This window comes from Malaya genurostris, chromosome 2 (assembly GCF_030247185.1).
Source record: "Malaya genurostris strain Urasoe2022 chromosome 2, Malgen_1.1, whole genome shotgun sequence".
Lineage (NCBI taxonomy): Eukaryota > Metazoa > Arthropoda > Insecta > Diptera > Culicidae > Malaya > Malaya genurostris.
The window spans coordinates 340,123,163-340,143,277 of NC_080571.1; the positions used below are offsets into that span (position 1 = coordinate 340,123,163).

Genomic DNA, 20,115 nt, shown 5'->3' on the forward strand with positions numbered 1-20,115 from the left:
TTCTTGTCTGGCAAGCATTACAAGAATGTGGAACTTTTCATCACATTTAGTACCAAAGCAAATCTAAAATCTAAAGACTTCGTCAGCGAAAAAGCCATTGCATGACTAGACGCCACGATCCTATTGGCACAAAGTATCTTTCGTTGAAGCTCTAACGCCACCAAAGGGTACATTCTATCGGCCATTCAGAGACCAGACGCCAGTGTTTGGGGCCATTTTGTCCGACTCACATCAGACTGGCATAACAACAATTGGGTTGGTCAAATTGGCTCAGGTGACAAATCTCCAAATATGTCGGTACTGCGTCCGAGAAATATTAGTCCATTATTAAGGCAAAACACTGAAATATTGTATTTGAAGTGAGAGTACTTGGTATTATCGAAACCAGTTGGCCTTACCATTGCCCAAAATCTAATAAACTAATGTCAATGGGAAAGGTGCTGACATTTTTAGATACAGTAGTTCGAACCAAAGATCGTGATTAGACTGAGTTAGGTTCTTACTGATGGTAATTAGAAAAACCAGGTATAGGAATCTGGTGTAAAACTAATTCGGTTTTCAGTTCAATAGCACTGGAAACAGAATGAAAACTGATTTCAACAAACGATTTCGTAAAAATTATTCCCATTATGACTGATGTCAAACCGCGTGTTTAAATTCAGAACTTTAGAATTAGGTTTTTCATCAAGCAAAATAACAATGGAGCAATCAAGATGTGGAATAAAACGAAATTTTGTAGTTGTTTTCTATTTTTCCAAGAGAGCTTGTATTGTTCATTTGTTATTTTTGATACGTTTTACCTTTTTTGAGAGGAAATTTCAGGGAGGAAACAAATTTTCCTTATCCTAAAAATTATTGAAACCTGATAAAATTTCAATAATAAATTTTTCGATTCTAGTACTACCTGTCAGTTAGTCAATCTTCCAATCATATTACCCAATAGCTCCCAGCAAGTCTCGAGTGAAGTGGCTTCGTCTTGGCCAAACAAAATAAAAAATCAAACTCTCCACGCTTTTAGTAATACGCATGTGTTACGCAACACTCGTACGCAACTTTAACGCATTTTTTTCTCTGCATTCGAGGGATGCGTTCATACTCCTATAAAAAGCGACTAGAGAAAAGAGGTAAAGTGCTATGATGGCAAAATATTTGCTGGTCATCCTCGCCAAGCCTACTATGATCGGCTGGCTTGGTGTTCCCGCGGCCGGACTGAGCTGATGCAGAAGTAGGAAGTTCGGTTGAAAGTTTGGCCAACATTACGGAAGATTGGCGTCGCTGCTTATGTGCCGAATTTAGGCGTTTTTGAACGCGTCATCCCGTGATGAATGGGCATTTCTGATGCTGGACGGTGGATTGGAATTCAATTCGTGGAATGTTAATTGTAGGCAGGAACCCGATTGGGAGAGGCAAGTACATGTTGTTGGACTTGGATCGGTGGTGTGACTGGATGATGACCAATGGTTGGGTGTTATGAAAACGTTTTAAGGTACCTTACAATTGGATTTTTCAATGCTGGGAGAATTCGACACAACCGAAGGTCGTCTGAGTAAGATGGTAAACGGAAATGCCATGAACATCATCAGAAAGTTTCCGAAAACATTTTCCTGGAAGGATCGTACTTACAAGGTTGATTATCCAGGTTAGTCAAGGTTTCTTTAAAAATTTGATCAGTTCTAACGGGGAAAGCATATTGAAAAATGACATGAGAATGCAACTATTTAATGAAAATCGCGAAAATATTATCGCAGAGACGGAACACGAACCCGTAGCTAGCTCCTAACCGGGGAAATTGTTTTGTCAATTAACTCTCCTAATACCAAGCCTGAAAAAATTACGCGGAGCACCAAGCCTCAAAAAAAGTTGGAACGGTAACTTTGAGCTATCTTAGCTCAGTTTCGATAAATTTTACACCCTCGAATTTTGTGAAGTTTGTAGATTATTTAAAGTATGTCATTATTGACGATCGCTTAGGAGAAACTAACGAAAATCTGATTTTTCCCGTTCCAAGTTATTTTTCAAGCTCGAAATATGCCGTATCTGCATTCATGCGGCACCTGCATCGCGAATAGGATATTAAGAACTTCAACTTTACCGAGTCATTACTTTATTGTTAGTCAACCGATCTTCAAAATTTGATGATCTATATATTTTTACACATCATTCCATTGCTAGTGTTACCAGCTACAATTATCGCCAAACTATCATTCTTGCACTATCAATTTTTAAATTTAAAAGGCATATATTTTTTTATTATTTCAGTTGGAAATTTATTATGAACAAAATTTCCTAAAAGCTGCAACTTGGATTTTACTGACAATCTTAAAAATTCTGGTAAATATACCCAAACTCTAAAAATAATAAAATGTTGGTATTGCACAAAAGATCTAAATAATTTTTATGCACAACCCAAACTCAATTGATAACTACTAAAGCTCTGATTTTGTTTTAGGTTTGCCGTAAAACCTCAAAAAATCGGTAGAAGATCGGAAATTTTAAAATTTCCGAGTTATATAGGATTGAACAGTGGTCCGGATCCACAATTTAGGGGAACAAAAACATGTGTGGCTTAACCTTATACTTTAGAGCAGGGGTTCCCAAAGTGGTCGATATCCTTTTTGCGGGGGTCGACGTAAATGAAAACTTATTATGGTGCTATCTTTACGTTTCGTCTTAGACTCGTCAGTGCAGAGCAGTTCAAATTGAACTGCTTACTGCGAACTTAAACAGTTCAATTTGAACCGCTAAGCAGACGTAAAGTTATTGCTATTTGCAACACACTTGTAATAAGCACCGAAGTGCTAAGTCTTTCCTGACGTGCCGAACGAAAACAAGTTTCGACTAATACTGGCCGATTCATGGTGGTCGACGAGATCTAGAAATCGACTCCCTATTGCGTGATATAAGTTGTTATTTAAAATATTCAAGCTAAAAAGTTGTGTTTATTTGACCATCCACAGAAATTTATAAGTATTTTACATCAATATTAAAACAGCAAGAAATTGAATTTTCAAAGGAATTTGCTAATGGGGGTCTGAGGTCTAAGTTAACTTTAGTAAAGGGGTCCATGACTCAAAATAGTTTGCGAACACCTGGTTTAAATGAGTATCTTTCAACGAGAACTTCAAATTTCGAATATATCTGTAAATTGTTTTAGCTATAACTTCTTCATTTTTCAAAAGGCACGGATTGAATAGCCATCAATCTGTAGGTTTTAAAATAAAAATCATCAAAAAAAAAAAATTCAAACCATGCTTTTTTTCATTTAACTTTTTCGGATTATTTTGTAATTATTTTTTTATAGTGCCAAATCGATTCCCTACAACTTCTTCCTGAACGCCATTCTTGTACAATTAACGGTTTCCGAGTTACAACGATTTGAAAAAGACAATTTTTGTGAAATGCAAAAATACATACGCCCTTTTTAAAAATAAGTCGTGAGTCGGATTGACCTCTCAATCGGTTCAAAACTTATGGTTTGCCATACTGAAGCCATGTGCAAAGTTTCATCCAAATCAGAGAAGGTCGATTCTGATTTTGTCACTTTTTCGTCTACTCATTCCTGGAATTGCTCAGTAGTTTTTTTTTGTTTCGATTATAGAGGTTTTAACCTTGAGGTCATTCTCCTCTTCGGGCCAGAAAAAGCTTCTGACCCTATGTGCGGGGTTGGGAATCGAACCCAGGTGGGCTGCGTGAGCTCAGTAGTGAAAAATTACCAAAAAATTGAACAACAGTTTCTTGAAGTTTTTCCCTGTTCTATTGTTACACTATTTGTCATGTTTTTACGGTTTTTACTGTTTCTACTGTTTTTACTGTTTTTGCGGGATTCAATCCGTTACTGCAGTCGGTTTTATTGGCACTTCATCCACTAAGCAACGTTTAATGGCCCGAATGGTGCCACCATAGCTTCAATTTGAATCGCTAAATTGTACAACTGGTTTGAACTGCTATGAAGAGGAATCCTTACTTAACATTTATTTATGCTTAAAAAAAACGAATTCTATGGGTCAAATACATAACCAATCACTGAAAAGTCAAATGCCGTGTTCCAATTTTTAGAAGGAATGCTACAGTTCCTTGTTTTCGTACTAATGGAGAAAAAAAAACCTCTTCTGTTCCAAAGTTCGACTCCGCTTCCGATCAATTTCGCTACCATCGCAACAGCATCGCTTATCATTCGGTTAATGAGATGCGCAACTCGTTCCCCCCGATAGCTACCAAGGGGTTCTGAAACCCGGTCCCGGGCAGTCCCGCAGATGAGCGAACGCTAGAGCATCCTCCTGATGTTCGTCCAACAAAAACAAAAACCGGTTGTAGATAGACTAAACATTTCGTCATCGCATTTTTTAGGTTTTAGCGTTTCCACATCAAAATATTTATAATGCCGGTTCCTCTTCCCGGATCCAGTGGCCAGCAGTACAGCAGTCAAGCGGTCGCGGTGTCTTCTTTTCCACTCGAAATGATTACTAATTCTTGTCCGTCCAATGCGGTAGCGACGGTTATTCTGGTACTGAACGGCAACTGCGAGGAAGGAAAAAAAAAGAATCGGTACACGTTGACCGCAGCGGGAAAGGAAAATATTTTTTATTGATTTATTATGTATATTTTCCTACTGTTGATTCCTCGTTGACAAAATCTGATACTTTTTTTTCTGTGAAAAGGTCATTACACCATCGCCTGCTGCCTGCTTTGCTTTTTTATGCTCTGCGCAGGTTAAGGTTGCGATGTGATGGTAAACTTTTGACATACTTTGATGGTATATTTTGAAAATACGTCGTCTTGCTTGCGGCGTCTGAGAATGATGGCTTCTCGGAAGAAGGGTTAGCTTTGGGTGCTTCTCTCTATGTTTGCTTAGATTTTCTACCGGATCCGTTTTCTAGGGGCTCTAACGTTTCCAAGCGCAGTCAGCAGTGATTTACGTGCCTTTCCGACTAGCAGCAGCAGCAGCAGCTGGCTACTGGCTGACGGACGAGGCTGCCAGAACCGATTCGTCTGATATTGGAAAATTATGAATCATTGTTTTCATTGCCAGTCGCCGATATTTGTCAAACATGTTGTTATGTCTGTATAAAGAGCTCCAACATCTGTTCCATCCGGTTCTCGGTGGGGCCTCCAACTAGTGATGTTAGAAATTGCCTGATGAGGCCAATAAAAATCTTGTCATTAAAAATTATTATTCCTGAAGCGAGTACGCGTGCTGCTTGCTTAAGTAAGTTGTCACCGTTGATTGTACCGGCACATGAGGTGAGAGCTACGGGCTTCAGCCCGCGTACACACTGATTGCACTCAGCTGACAAATCACAGTAAAGGTAATCAATCTCACGCATAATTCATTCGCTGTTGCTTTTGACCACTAGAACCGTATCTACGGGTGACAATGCAGGCCTACTGTGAGCAACTGCACAGGCGATGGAGAGTTACATCGAATGCGAAAAAAAAATTGAAATCAATTAAGTTATTGAAGGCAATTTTCTTTGTGAAATACTCGAAAGAAAATTACATTTCTATAATCCAACATTTTCTACCGAGTTCTCAAGTTTGTTGTATAGGGACCGTGCACGATTACAAGTAGCGCCATTAGTGGCGAATAGGCGAAAAAACTCGACCATAGCTTTACACTGTTACCATATGTTCACGCTGAATAAAACAGTCAAAAACCTGTTTTAATACAACATAGTGGTGTAATGATCCTTTTCTCACATCAATCATATTCTCATATATAATACTGTGGTATACTATTAAAAACATTTCTCTCCGATTCTTAAAATAAACGAAAGAGATTATTTGTGCAATAACTAGTATAACCTACAGAATGGAACAGTTCTCTGACATGGATGAGAAAACGTAGTGAGTTCCATTATTGTAAGTATTTCGGGCACTAGAACCCGAGAACGTATAATCGAAGTTGGTTCGTATGGCCATCAACTAACATGATTTTAATTGCAACCGAAAATATGCTTAATTTTTGGTAGGAGCATAAGATCATTCATTTGAACCTAAGATTAGTAATACCGGACAAAGTGTAAAAATAAGTGAGATCTTTTTTTGAGTGTATGACTATTATCTGCCGTCGTTATTCGAAAACCGGGAATACTTTTGAGACCAATTTAGAAAACTTTTTACTTTTTTCGTTTCGACTCTTCAAGTGACGGTACACAATTTTTAACACGCTTTGCCCTATCATTCCGTAACCGAAAGTCTGATCCGGATGAAATTCAAGAATTCCGTGCAGAACCTTTCATTTGAATCTAAGTTGGTCAACATCGATTAAGTCATTTTCGAGAAACACACACACAAAGATAGATTGCTCAGCTCGACGAACTGAGTGGAATGGCATATGACACTTGGCCAATTTTTACTAGTCGATTTTCAAGTGATTGTATAACCTTTCCATATGAGAAAGGCAAAACAGTTCAGCGTTTCAATAAAATGATTATTTGTTGTTAGCTTCGTGACTCGTATTTTCTATATACGTCAAACTGGCTACTCGTGAGATTGCTAGCTTTTTTACGATTACAATTTATTTTCTTACTCCATTCTAAGAGTATGGAGCAGCCTGCGAATTATTTGAACTTTTAGTTGAACTTTGACAGTCGAGCAGTTATTTTTTATCGAGTAGTTAAATTTATTTAAAACCATGGCCCATTTCAAAGTTTGACGGATGGAAAATTATTTGGGTCTATTTTGCTCTGCAAATAATGTATTAGCAAGTGGTGTAATAATTGCAATTCAGCGAAAGTAAAAATAACTTCGAGATAAACTTACTTCATTTAAAAAATATTTAATCATTTTATTGGGGTACTTTCTTTGAGTGAAAGTATGTAAAGAAATTACACAGAAGCAATTTTTACTAAAGGTCTGAAATTAGAATGTTTTAGCAAGATATTTTTCAGTGTTTCCAGTCAAGTCGATTAAAAAATCATTTAATGTGCTGAGAATATCGTTTGAGTGTTTGAAATTGAGTGAATATGACAAATATTAGACACAAATCCAACTGCAATGACAGAAAATGACGTGGCCGTATTTAGATACAGAATGAATAATTCGATTCAAAATTTTATAGTCAGTAGATGTTGAACAATCGTTCGCACCACACGCGAATAATTCCATAGGGTTCGGAAAAAAAATCCGCAGAGAAAATACGCTAGAAAGTATTTTCAAACTCAGTTTACAAGTTTTGCTATGGTAGCATTATTTTTTCCACTCGCCGCCTCGTGCGCTGTCGTCGCCGGCCACTAAACCACGCCCTCGTGCACGGTCCCTATAATCATAAGAAATCTTAACCGTCACCACTAAACTCATTTTGTTGACAGTTTACAGGGTGCTCCATCTTTTATGTCGGTATGTAAACGCTGAATTACTTTCACATTTATCATCCGAGCGATTGCATCAGATATGTTTTGGAAACGTCAATTCAATACAATTTTTGCATGGATCGCTTCACACCGAAGCAACCTGCTGAAATAGTGACACTTTACATCGAAAATAGTCGTTCCATTGGGTAAACTTAACGTGCATGTCGAAAAATAAATATTGCGACGACATTTACTGGCCACCCTGATCACCTGACTTACCCCCCCTGGAATTCTTTTTGTGTGAGGTTATCTGAAAAGCAAAGTTTACGCCAACTAGCTTCAAACTATTGACGAGCTCAAGGGAAATATTCCTGCTGAAATCGACGTTATAATACCCGAGATGTTATAAGCTTTCCAATTAATTAATATTGTTTCCCAAAACTACTACAAAAACATTGTAAGGAACCAAACTGAATAAAAATACATCACCTCTAGAAATCGGTTGTTTTTTTTTTCTCAAAGTTATTCAATGTTTACATACCGACATAAAAGATGCAGCACCCTGTACTAGTACTGTTTACATGGATATGAGGCAACTTGGTTCAATATGAACAAATTTATTGAAGAAAATTTGAACGAACAAGTGAACGACAAGACAAAGAGCCAGCTAACTCAGTTCAGCGTCATTTCACCGAACGAGTTGATGGAAATTTGAACTGCATAATTATGGACGACGAAACCTACGTGAAACTCGATTACAAATCCTTGCCGGGACCACAATATTATACGGTGCGAGAAGAGCAAGTGTTAAACCAGTCCGAGACATCGATTGAAGTCGAAAAATTTGGTAAGAAAGCTATGGACTGGCAAGCAATTTGTAGCTGCGGTAAGATTTCGAAACCCTTCATCACCACTGCTTCAATGAACAGCGAAATATACATCAAGGAATGTTTACAAAAACGACTTCTAGGATCCTGTTGTCTTTTGGCCAGATCTTGCTTCTTGCCACTACTCGAAATCAACGGTAGAATGGTATACTGCCAAAAATGTCACTTTCGTCCCAAAAGACATGAATCCAACAAATTGCCCACAACTTCGACCAATTGAGGAATTTTGGACATTAACGAAGGCACATCTTAGGAAACATGTCTCGGCAGCCGAAAAAATTCAACAGTTCGAAAAAAATTGGAAAAACTTGTCGCCGAGAAATCTGTACGGAATTTAATGAGGAACGTTCGCAAGAAGGTATATATATTTCTGATATTACATCTTTTAAGATTTTATCTGATCAACAATTCTTCTCCATGTAACTCGATCCATGGCTGCTTGCCTCCAACCACGTCGGCGCCCGATACTATCCAGGTTTCGCTCCACTTGGTCCAGCCACCGTGAACGCTGCGCTCCTCTTTGTCTTGTACCTGCCGGATTAGAGGTGAACACCAACTTGGTGGGGCTGTTGTCCGGCATTCTCACGACATGCCCCGCCCACCGTACCCTTCCAGCCTGGGCTACTTTCCGGATACTTGGCTCACCGTAGAGTTGCGCTAGTTCGTGGTTCATTCTTCTCCTCCACACTCCATTCTCCTGCACACCACCGAAGATCGTTCTCAGCACCCTCCTTTCGAAGACTTCGAGTGCTTGCAGGTCCTCCTCGAGCATTGTCCACGTTTCGTGCCCGTAGAGAACCACCGGTCTTACCAGTGATTTGTACATGGTGCACTTCGTGCGGGGGTGAAGTTTCCTGGATCTCAATGTTTTGTGGAGTCCATAGTAGGCACGACTTCCGGATATAATGCGCCTCCTGATCTCCCGGCTGGTGTCGTTGTCCGCAGTCACCATTGAGCCAAGATAGATGAACTCGTCAACCACCTCGAACTCGTCGCCGTCGATCGTAATACTGCTGCCCAGACGTTGCCTATCGCGTTCAGTTCCGCCAGCCAGCATGTACTTTGTCTTAGACACATTTATCCTCAGTCCTACTCGTGCCGCTTCGCGCTTTAGTCGGGTATACAGATCTGCTACCGTCTCCTTGTTTCTACCGATTATATCCACGTCATCAGCGAAGCACACGAATTGTCCGGACCTCGTGAAAATCGTGCCCCGCATGTTGAACCGCGCTCTTCGCATAATTCCTTCAAGTGCGATGTTGAACAGCAGGCAGGACAACCCATCACCTTGTCTTAATCCCCTACGTGATTCGAACGGTTCAGAGAAACCGCCCGCAATCTTGACACAACACTGTACACCATCCATCGTAGCCTTAATCAGTCTTGTCAGCTTCCCAGGGAAGCCGTTCTCGTCCATAATTTTCCATAGCTCTACACGGTCAACCGTGTCGTATGCGGCTTTGAAGTCGATGAACAGATGATGCGTCGGGACCCGGTATTCACGGCATTTTTGGAGGATTTGCCGTATAGTGAAGATTTGGTCGTTTGTTGATCTGCCGTTGATGAACCCGGCCTGATAACTCCCGACAAATCCATTTACCAGTGGTGATAGGCACCGGAACAGGATCTGGGATAACACTTTGTAGGCGGCATTTGACACTGTGATTGCCCTGTAGTTTGCACAGTTCAATTTGTCACCTTTCTTGTATATCGGGGTGATGACCCCTTCCTTCCACTCCTCCGGTAGCTGTTCTCTGTCCCAGATCTCTTCGATTATTCGGTGCATGCATTCCGTCAGTTTCTCCGGTCCCCTTTTGAAGAGTTCTGCTCCTAGACCATCCTTACCAGCTGCTTTGTTATTCTTGAGCTGTTGGATAGCCTCCTTGACCTCGTTCATAGTGGGCACTGGTACATCTCCGTCGGCTGCAACACTGACATAATCTTCCTCCTCCAACGCCTGATTGTCCGCCTGTGCACTATTCAGATGTTCATCGTAGTGCTGCTTCCACCTTTCGATCACCTCACGTTCGTCCGTCAGGATGCCACCTTCCTTGTCTCTACACATTTCGGCTCGCGGCATGAAGCCGTTGCGAGAGTCATTCAGCTTCCTGTAGAACGCCCGTGTATCCTGAGAACGATATAGCATCTCCATCTCCTCTCTCTCCGACTCTTCCAGGCGGCGCTTTTTGTCCCGGAAAAGGCGAGTTTGCTGCTTTCGTCTCTGTCGATACGATTCCACGTTCTGACGGGTGGCTTGACGCAACATCGCTGCGCGTGCTGCATTCTTCTCGTCCAATATCTCCTGGCATTCGCCGTCGAACCATTCGTTCCGTCGACTCCTTGGCACGTATCCCAGGACGCTCTCCGCAGCATTGCTGATGGCTGCTTTAGTTCTGGTCCAGCAGTCCTCCAGGGGAGCATCATTGAACTCCTCCTCCGCTAGCAACGCTGCTTCGAGATGCCGCGCGTAGGCAGTCGCGACCTCGGTGTCCCTCAGTCGGTCCAGATTATACCGCGGCGGGCACCGGTACCGTACGTTATTCACAACGGACAGTTTTGGACGCAGCTTAACCATCACAAGGTAGTGGTCCGAGTCGATGTTAGCGCCCCGATAGGTTCGTACGTCGATAATGTCCGAGAAATGCCGTCCATCAATCAGGACGTGATCGATTTGTGTCTCCGTTTGCATGGGTGATCTCCAGGTGTATCGGTGCAGGAGGCGGTGCTGGAAAAAGGTGCTTTTTATGGCCATGTTCTTGGAGGTGGCAAAGTCGATGAGTCTTAGGCCGTTCTCGTTCGTTTGCTGGTGGGCGCTGAACCTTCCAACTACCGGTCTGAACTCCACCTCCTGGCCAACCTGAGCATTGAAATCGCCGATGACGATCTTGATGTCATGTCTTGGGCAGCGATCGTATTCACGTTCCAGCTGCGCGTAGAATTCGTCTTTGTCGTCATCGCTACTTCCGAGGTGGGGACTATGCACGTTAATTATGCTGATATTGAAGAACCGGCCCTTGATCCTCAACCTGCACATTCTGTCGCTGACCGGCCACCATCCGATCGTCCTGCTGTGATCGCCCTGCTCGTGAATAGGACGAAGATAGAGTGGACCGGCATAATCAACACCTGTAACACTGAAGGGACGACTGGGAATGACTCTCGATACAGGCAGTTGGCCTATTTGTTGCTGCGCAGGTACCGGATTGAGGCGAGTACAACGGAAACAATTTCTGACTACGTTGTGGACTAGTCTTCGACCGTTGAGTGGCCAGAATTCTTCTCGGATTGCTGTTAATAGCAGACGTCCGCCGCCGTGTAGTAATTTGCGATGGAAATCCTCAACTATCAGTCGTGTGAACGGATGGTTTGTTGGAATCAAAGCCGGGTGCTTTGCTTGATAGGGTAGCTGTGCGAAGTTTAAACGACCTCCTACTCTCAACACTCTCTCTGCATCTAAGAACGGCGTCATTTGGCGAATATGGGAACATTTCGATACCGATTTATTTTTATCCAACTGGTTGATTTCTGCGACAAATTCATCATTCTGCGCCAACCGAATGAGGAACGTTTTGGACTTGGCAAGCTCATTTACGGTAAGTGTACGGCCTACAATAACTTCGGGCGAGGTGGGCGGCTGCGTGCGTATTTTAGCTCGGGTATTGTTAACGAATCTCATGCAGTACCCAATGACATGAAGAAGACGGCCGTATGACGACCAACGGAGAAACCAGGGATGTACTGTTGGCGTTATTTGAGTAACTGCGACGGTAGTTTTGATTTCCAATTCCTCGTGTGAAACACTTGGTGGGATTGATTCTGGCCAATCTTGGAGTGGACGTGATAACCAACTGGGACCGCTGATCCAAATATCGTTTTTCAAAAACTCGTCAACCGACATGCCACGTGAAGCCAGGTCAGCAGGATTTTCACATCCGGGAACATGCTTCCATTGACAACCATGTGTAAACTGCTGAATTTCAGATACTCTGTTAGCCACATAGATAGGCCAAACATTCGGTGGTGATCGTAGCCAGTGCAGAGTGACAGATGAGTCAGACCAAAAATATGATTCTGAAACGTTTACATCGATAGCTTTCTTTATGTGAGCATGTAGATGGGCTGCTAGTACTGCCGCACACAACTCCAAACGAGGAATACTTATTCGTTTCAGCGGAGCGACGCGTGTCTTCGAAGCCAGTAGTCGTATTTTTACTTTCCCTTTACTTTCACAGCGGACGTATGTGCAGGCACCGTATGCAGATATGGATGCATCTGCGAATGTGTGCAGTTGTACAACAGAGTCAGGTAGAAACGCGTATCTGTCTACTCGATGCTCGGAGATATTCGCCAATTCGTGGTAATACTTCTCCCATTTGGTTTTAATAGGTTCTGGAACAGGATCGTCCCATCCGCACGATAGCAGCCACAACTCTTGCATCAGTATCTTTGCTCGAACTACAACGGGGGCAATTAGTCCTAAAGGGTCAAATAGTTTTGCTATATCCGAAAGAATAGTGCGCTTGGTTGGCGGTTCATTACTACATCGAATTTGAGAGTCGAAACGAAGGTGATCGGCTTCAGGCTCCCAGCTAATACCAAGGGCTTTAATTGTCTCGTTAGGGCTGAAATGTAAAGCAGATTGAGTACCAATCTCATCATTGGGAAGACCTTGCAAAACTTCGAGCTGATTAGAAGTCCATTTTCGTAGTGTAAATCCTCCTTTGTGCAACAAGTCGCTCAGTTCGGTGCGTAGACGGATTGTTTCTTCGATGGTTTGAGCTCCACCTATGAAGTCGTCTACGTAAAAACATTTTTTAATAGCAGCTCCTGCCAACGCGTAAGAAATCCCTTCGTCTTCGGTCAGTTGCTGAAGTGTACGAGTTGCTAGGTATGAAGACGGACCGAGACCATACGTAACAGTGAGTAGTTCATATGTCTGGACTGGTGTTTGATCAGAAAAACGCCAAAGGATACGTTGAAGAGCAGAATCGTCTGGGTGAATAAGTACTTGCCGGTACATTTTAGCGATATCACCGACGAGCGCAATCGGATAGGTTCGGAAGCGCAAAATGATGGTCAATAGATCGTCCTGCACCACGGGACCGACACAGAGAGCTTCGTTCAAAGAGAAGCCGGAAGAAGTTTTCGCTGATCCGTCAAACACGACTCGAATTTTGGTTGTGGTACTTGCTTCCTTGAAAACGGGGTGGTGCGGCAGGTAGTAAGTTTGGGAATTGTTTTCGTCGTCCGCTTCAACCAATCGCATATGGCCGAGGGAGAGATATTCTCGCATAAACTGGTGGTATTCATCTTTGAGATTTGAATTTCGTTTCAAACGTCTTTCAAGTAATTCGAACCGTCGTAGCGCAGAGCTCTTCGACTCACCCAGCATCACGTTGAAGTCTGGCTTTCTGGGATATCGAACGATATAGCGTCCTTCGGAATTTCGAGAAACAGTTGACTGGTAACAGGATTCACAGTGTCTTTCCTCGCTAGAGTAGTTGTCTTTCGTTGTCAGCTCTTCAGTTTTCCAGAAACGCTCCAAACTGTCTTCTAACGATAACATCGAAATGACCATGCCGTTTGCTGTTGACACGGGGGTTTGTGTAGGAGAAACTTGGCTTGCTGATCCGACTATTATCCAACCGAAAACGCTATCAATGAGCAGAGGGAGATTTTTGTCTAGCTGCAGACGAGCAGCACTCGGGAAGAACGAATAAAAATGCTTTGCACCTAAAACCATGTCAATTGGTTGACTTTCATTGAAGGATGGATCTGCGAGAAACAAATCCTTCGGAATACACCACTCTGCAATCGAAATATTTTGTGATGGAAGGTTCGCCGTAACTTTATCCATTACCAGAAAGTTTACATTGCATGAGAAATCTCCTTTTCTAGACTGAACTTGAGCGAAGACGGATTCACACACAGGCTTGGAAAGTTTGCCGGCACCCTGAACAGTTACATTCACCTTTTGCCTTTGAAGACGTAAAATTCGTGCCATACGATCGGTTATAAGGTTCGGTTGAGATGCACTATCAAGAAGTGCCCGTGCAAGATGCTCTACACCAAAGACGTCGATAACCTTCACGATCACTGTGAGAAGAAAAACGCTTTCACGTGGTTGATGAACTGCACTACTGACTTCAACTCTGGGACTCTCGGTGGCGGTAACAGTGGATTGCTTAAAAGATTCAGCTGTAGAAGATCCATTAGACTGCGAAAAATTGAAAACTGGACTAGCTGGAACGGTAGGCTCACTTTCATGACTGACTTGGCTTGATCCGTTGGGATGCTCAGGGTGCAGAAGTGTGTGATGACGACGATTACACTTTCGACAATTAAAGCTCGACTGGCAATGACGGACAATATGATCACACTTCATACAATTGCGACACAAACGTTTGGAATTAACTAACTGCTGGCGTTCGCTCAATGAAAGTCGGTTGAAGCGCGGACATCGCATCAACAAATGATACTGGTTGCATAGGATGCACTTCTCAAGAGAATCCGTCACTGCTGAATTAGCTGTAGAGGCACAAGACGAAAGACGGATCTGGGAATGAAACGATCTCTTCGACGGCTGAGCTGATAAAGCGGCAGTAGACTGCGTATCGGGTGTTCGATGATTCACTGAGATGGATTCCAAAACTCGTGTTCTGCGCTGAAGAAAATCGATGAGACAATTGTAATCCGGATTGCTGACGGTCGACGCATGATCCTCCCATGCCTTCACTGTATCGTCGTGCAAGCGGGTACAAAGAAGATGCTCCAAAATCGTGCTCCAGTGCTCGGTTGGTTCTCCCAGTTGTCGAAGAGTTTTGGTATGGCGTTCAAATTCGTCCACCAACCCGTGAAGTGCCGCAGCGGACTCGTTCTTCATCTTCGGAACATCGAATAGTGCCTGTAGGTGACGCTTTTTCAGTAAATAATCGTTGGAATACCTGCTTTCCAACGTTTGCCAAGCCAATAAATAATTTGCGGAGCTAATGCCAATCGATTCTATCAACTGAGCAGCTTCCCCCTTGACAGCTGCCTTTAAATAGTGAAACTTCTGAATATCCGGAACATCAGAGTTGGAATGAATCAACGCCAAAAAGGTATCGTGAAACGGAAGCCATTGCATGTAGTCGCCATCGAATTCAGGCAACGAAATTGTTGGCAGTTTGATGCCGGAGAGAGTGGAGGAAACACGCGGGGGTTGAGGGCTACGATCGTTAGGAAGAGGAGTCAGCATAGAAAGTAAAGATGCCTTTATTTGAAAAAGCCGTGGCTCAAAATTAGCGCGCACAGCAGCATGCTCCGCCTTACCCTCTTGATCTGTTTCGTTGTCCTCCAGTTGCGCTTGAACTGACTCCAAATTGTTCCAAACGCTGGTGATGTACTCCAGCCTCAAAGGTACCTGCGATTCGTCCCTCGCAGCAACGTACTCTTCGGCAAAAACCTCTGCCCGACCCAGAGAAGTGAGCAGCGTATCTCTTCGCGAAAGTAACTGGTTCCTTTGTTGGTCGTCTGCCATTTTGTATGCTGGTAACGCGAAACGTGATCCAATTTATACAAAGTTACCTGCAGAACAAAAGACCACAGTAGACCCACAGGAGGGTGGTAAAAACTTGGAAAGAGGCTCACCTTTTTCAAGGCAAAATGTGCCTTGTATAATATTTCAGCCAACAGGAACTTGAATTAGTACAGTCCGTACAAACTTGAGACTTCAAAGCCCGGGACGGCTTCCGAAATCCAGTAAAAATTTCAGCAACAAAATCCGGTTATGTGCAGTGAACCGATGAACCGCAGAACAGATTTCCAGTAATCGGCCGGAACCACAGCAGCAGTAGCGTACAAAATGGCGCGCGGCTAATGGTATTCACCACGGCTAGGGACGCCACAGTGAACAATGGAGCGATTGTAACCTAATTACAAAGGAATAATGGCGCTTGGTGGCCAACACAATGCAAACTCCGCGAATAATGGCAACAATTGTTCATACGAACAATTACAGGAACGTGTAACGTACATGCAACAAAGGAAAAAATATCTAAAAGGCACCTGCGATACCCACGAAATGTACTGGACAGGTCGTTACCTTATGCCCAATCATTTAGGCCTTGTACATATAAAGCAGCAAAGATCCGAAATTCCATCCAACGCCTGGCTCCGAATTGCAAAATGGCTGCAGCAGAATGACGCGGTCCGAATCAATCCTGGTCACGGCACCAAAATATGTTGGCGCTAGCCGGGACCCTACGTTGTGTTTAATTAAATCCTCACCAGGATATTTCAGCGAAGCGACGGCAGCTATTTGTCGGTCGACCTTACTTGCATTCGCACTGCAGTACACCGGTAGCGAACAGCAATGCAACTAACGGGTTCTGCAAACAGCCACAGCGGTCACCAAAGCAGCCAAAGGAGCAGAAGACGAACAGCCACAAACAAACAGCTGCACTGATAAAACTCACAACTGGATGAACCTTGGCGGACTCTTGCCAATAAAAAAACTACACTATTTTAACGTTTGAGTCACTTTATTCACTGACTATTGCTAGTGTATTTCACTTCTGCTGTTCGATACACTTCGGACTTTATGATAGATCAAAAACGGTCCGATTCTAATGCAGGTTTATTTGAGACTGACTGGTCTGATGATTGTGAACAGAGCGAGAAGATAAAATGAAAAACTGAGTTGCCAGAAGGGCCTGAGAAACTGACATAATTCTATGAACGGTAGCACCAACTATCTGCAGAAGGCAGTGTTGGTAAAAAGTGTCGCCAGTAAAACTAGTGCGACGCAACACACGCTTTTGCATCTCCCCCACAACCATAAAAGCTGTTCCCAGCTCGTGTGTGTTGCCGCAGCTCTGGTATATGGTGTGGTTCCCGCGAAAGACCCGCACCGTAGACCCCTTCCAACACACCTCCTGCAGCGCTACGATGTCGAACTTGCGGTCTTTCACTATATCGGATAGTATACGCGTGCTTCCGATGAAGTTGAGAGACTTACAGTTCCACGTACCGAGTTTCCAATCTCTTGTCCGTTTTCGTCGCAAAGGTCTGAGCCGATTAGATCCATCCGAATTTTCTTGTTGAACTTCCTGAGCAAGTCCTTTTTATGGGCGGCTAGCTAGGCCTGCGCCAACCTTGCAGTAACACTGAAGGACCGCGAGAAGAGAGAGATTTGGGCCAGGTGCATATTGAAAGGCGGCGCCAACTCGCCTTGTCAGGGCCAACTACTTTAGGTCTTGTGGTTTTTAGGCCTAGAACGTGTAGGGCCCACTACCTCGTCCTACCCACACCTGCAGTCAGCCCCCGCTACATGGTTCGGGTCGCGAGTCACAACGAGTTGCTATCGCGACTAAGCATTATCCACCACCTATGACCCGCCCGGTTGCTTGCAGCTCAGCTTCCCTCATAGTGCTCCTCCTCCACCACAGGGCCCGAGAAGAAGGTGCGCCAGCTAGTTTACAATGGCTGAGTAGCAAATGTTGAGAATAGTATTCTGTTGTTGTAGTCTAATATTATCAGTATATCGAATAAAATTTGAATATCTAACACTTGTGAATTATTTACAGCGAAATCAAAGTGCGTCCATACTTTCTGGGACAATCTTTATGTTATAAACAGTTTTAATTGAACACTGATTTTGAAATTAAACTTGCACGGTTTGAAAGCGTTTTTCTGGAGTTAACCTATTCATGATGATTTACCAAACAATACTGAGTAGAGACGTCACTTTACATTGTCAAAACAACTTTCAGACCATAGAGTAATCCCTATTGAAAAACAAACCTCCTAAAAATACACCCGTCAGTTATAGTAGAAGTTTTCAGGAAATATCTAACAATTTCGATTACAAATTTAGAAAATTATAGACAATTGAAATTCTCATAAATCGCATTACGAATTTCTGATACTCTAAAAAATCTCAAAAATTTCCGAAACTAGACCAGAAAGAACATATATTTTTTCTATCCTTTCTCAAGCTTTTAATGGATTTTTCTAAAATTTAAGTTTTAAGAAGTTTTCAAATCTTTCCTGTATAATCGATCGGATCTGAAAATATTTGATAGAAGATAGAATTGAAGGAATCTAAGAAAAGTTTAACAGAATTTGATAAAATAATTTAGTGATTAGTGATTTTTTTACAAATTGCAAAAGATTTTTGAAGACTTCAGTGATAATTTCTTCGCAACCTCGCACGGTAAGGGACCATGTGATGCAATCGGTGGAACATAGAAACAAATGCGAAAGCTTAATACGATTGAGCATCTAAAAGAAATCAGGATAATTGACAATTAATGAATATGATAATGGTGCCGTAGCAAAACAAACAAAAACGATTCAAGGTACACTAAAATATCATTGCTTCATAGTTCATTCCAGTAACAGAAAATAGGATTGATGTGAAATTATTTTCAACAGACACAGAAATGAGCTATCATATTATATATAAATCTTCGAACAAATAAAGATAAAGTTTAGTTAAAGTTAAAGCCTATTATTATTAAGATATTTAAAACCTGAAAAGTGTAATGAGTATTGGTACCGGTGGGAAATAATATAGTTGGTTTGCAAAACCACAATTGTGTTATTATTTTCCGCAAATTATATTTTCAATATTGTACTTTGCAACTTGAATACAGTCCGCTTTGGTATTGCTTATTAAAAACCGCACCTAATTTATGAATATGTTTTTTCTTCGATTTGTTTTCAAAATTTTTTAAAACAGCTCCTCGCATCGTCTTGATGTCACAAAATAATGTATTTAAAATTTCATAAGGATTACAAAAATATTAAATTTGGCAATGGTGAATCCAAACTAATTTAAAACCGATCCGAAGTCTAGGCCTGCATTTTGGACCTGGGCTACAGACCTGAACTTCTGATAGGAATACATAGTTTTTCGTGTGTTTTGGACATGAGTTCTGGTCCCATGCCTAGATTTTGGGTCTGAATTCCTGACAGTAATTTTGGATCTGAACCTGAATTCCGAACATGAATCTAAATTTTGGGTCTGACCTCAGGATTTCGAACAAGATTTTGGACTCGTATTCTGAAAATCATTCTGACCATCTGGATTCTAAGCCGTGGACCTGATTTTTCCTGCATTTTGTATGAATTGAATTTGGAATATAGACATGATATGAATCTCTAATGAAACAGTGAAACTATTTACACTCATTCTTACTTGACCAATTCTTTGTCGTAACAGCACTTCGATTCTCACTTTCGTTTTCTTTCTCACAAATCTCACAAGAATTGAATGATGCACTAGTCACATTGTTTTTGCAACTGATCGATTGGAATGGAACTGTTTTTCACAATGATAACTTGTCATGAATACATTTTACGCAGGACCTTTTTGCCCACCTGTTAACAATTTTGAGTTTACTACTCATTGAAAATGAGCTAATGCCCACTAGTCGTCTGTAGTGGTCCAGTTTGGAAAACCAAACAAAATAAAATTATTGATTTCGAAAAATGTTTTCAAATCATTTCAAAATATTTTAGAACCTACCCGAAGATATCAAAAAAAAGGTTAGAGTGTATCAAAGAAGTGGAGAAGATTCGGAAAAAATTATGGTAGCAGAAAGTTTCGAAATATGTTAAATGATTAGAACAAAATACTCTAGAAAATCGTCTCGAAACAAAAATACTCTATGAATAATTTTGTTCCGTTAGATGATTTTTATAGACTAAACAGATGAAATTTGTTATTAAACCTTTCAAATACAAAAACAAACTATAATTTGCAGCAGAAAACAGTTTTCAATATTCTGTGCAATGTCGGAAAATGGAAATTCTAAGACTAAGTGCAAAAAGAACCGAGCAAAAAAGCGATTAGAATTAGGCTTTAACTATTTAGTCGTTCACCGGGGTAGCAAAAAATTATAATAATAATTGAAAAGTGTCATCCAAATGGCCAAAATTGTTAATATTCT

The 20,115-nt window shown here is 41.8% G+C and overlaps 1 protein-coding gene across 1 annotated transcript; it reads right to left on the minus strand.

The window, feature by feature from the left end:
• Positions 1 to 1,292: 1,292 nt before the first annotated feature.
• On the minus strand, positions 1,293 to 15,698 carry LOC131429364 (uncharacterized). Its single transcript, XM_058593440.1, has 2 exons — positions 10,501 to 15,698; positions 1,293 to 1,443 (listed from the first exon to the last, which is right to left on the minus strand). The coding sequence occupies exons 1-2, from the start codon at positions 15,696 to 15,698 to the stop codon at positions 1,293 to 1,295; spliced, it is 5,349 nt and encodes a 1,782-aa protein (XP_058449423.1).
• Between the last annotated feature and the right edge of the window lie 4,417 nt (positions 15,699 to 20,115).

What these genes read in the sequence shown, in the direction of transcription:
- LOC131429364 (XM_058593440.1), bottom strand. Translation starts at nt 15,698, where the DNA reads ATGGCAGACGACCAACAAAGGAACCAGTTACTTTCGCGAAGAGATACG. An exon ending in AGGAGTCGACGGAACGAATG is followed by an intron (nt 1,444 to 10,500) that starts GTTCGACGGCGA and finishes GTCATCATCCAG; the next exon opens with TCACACCACCGATCCAAGTC.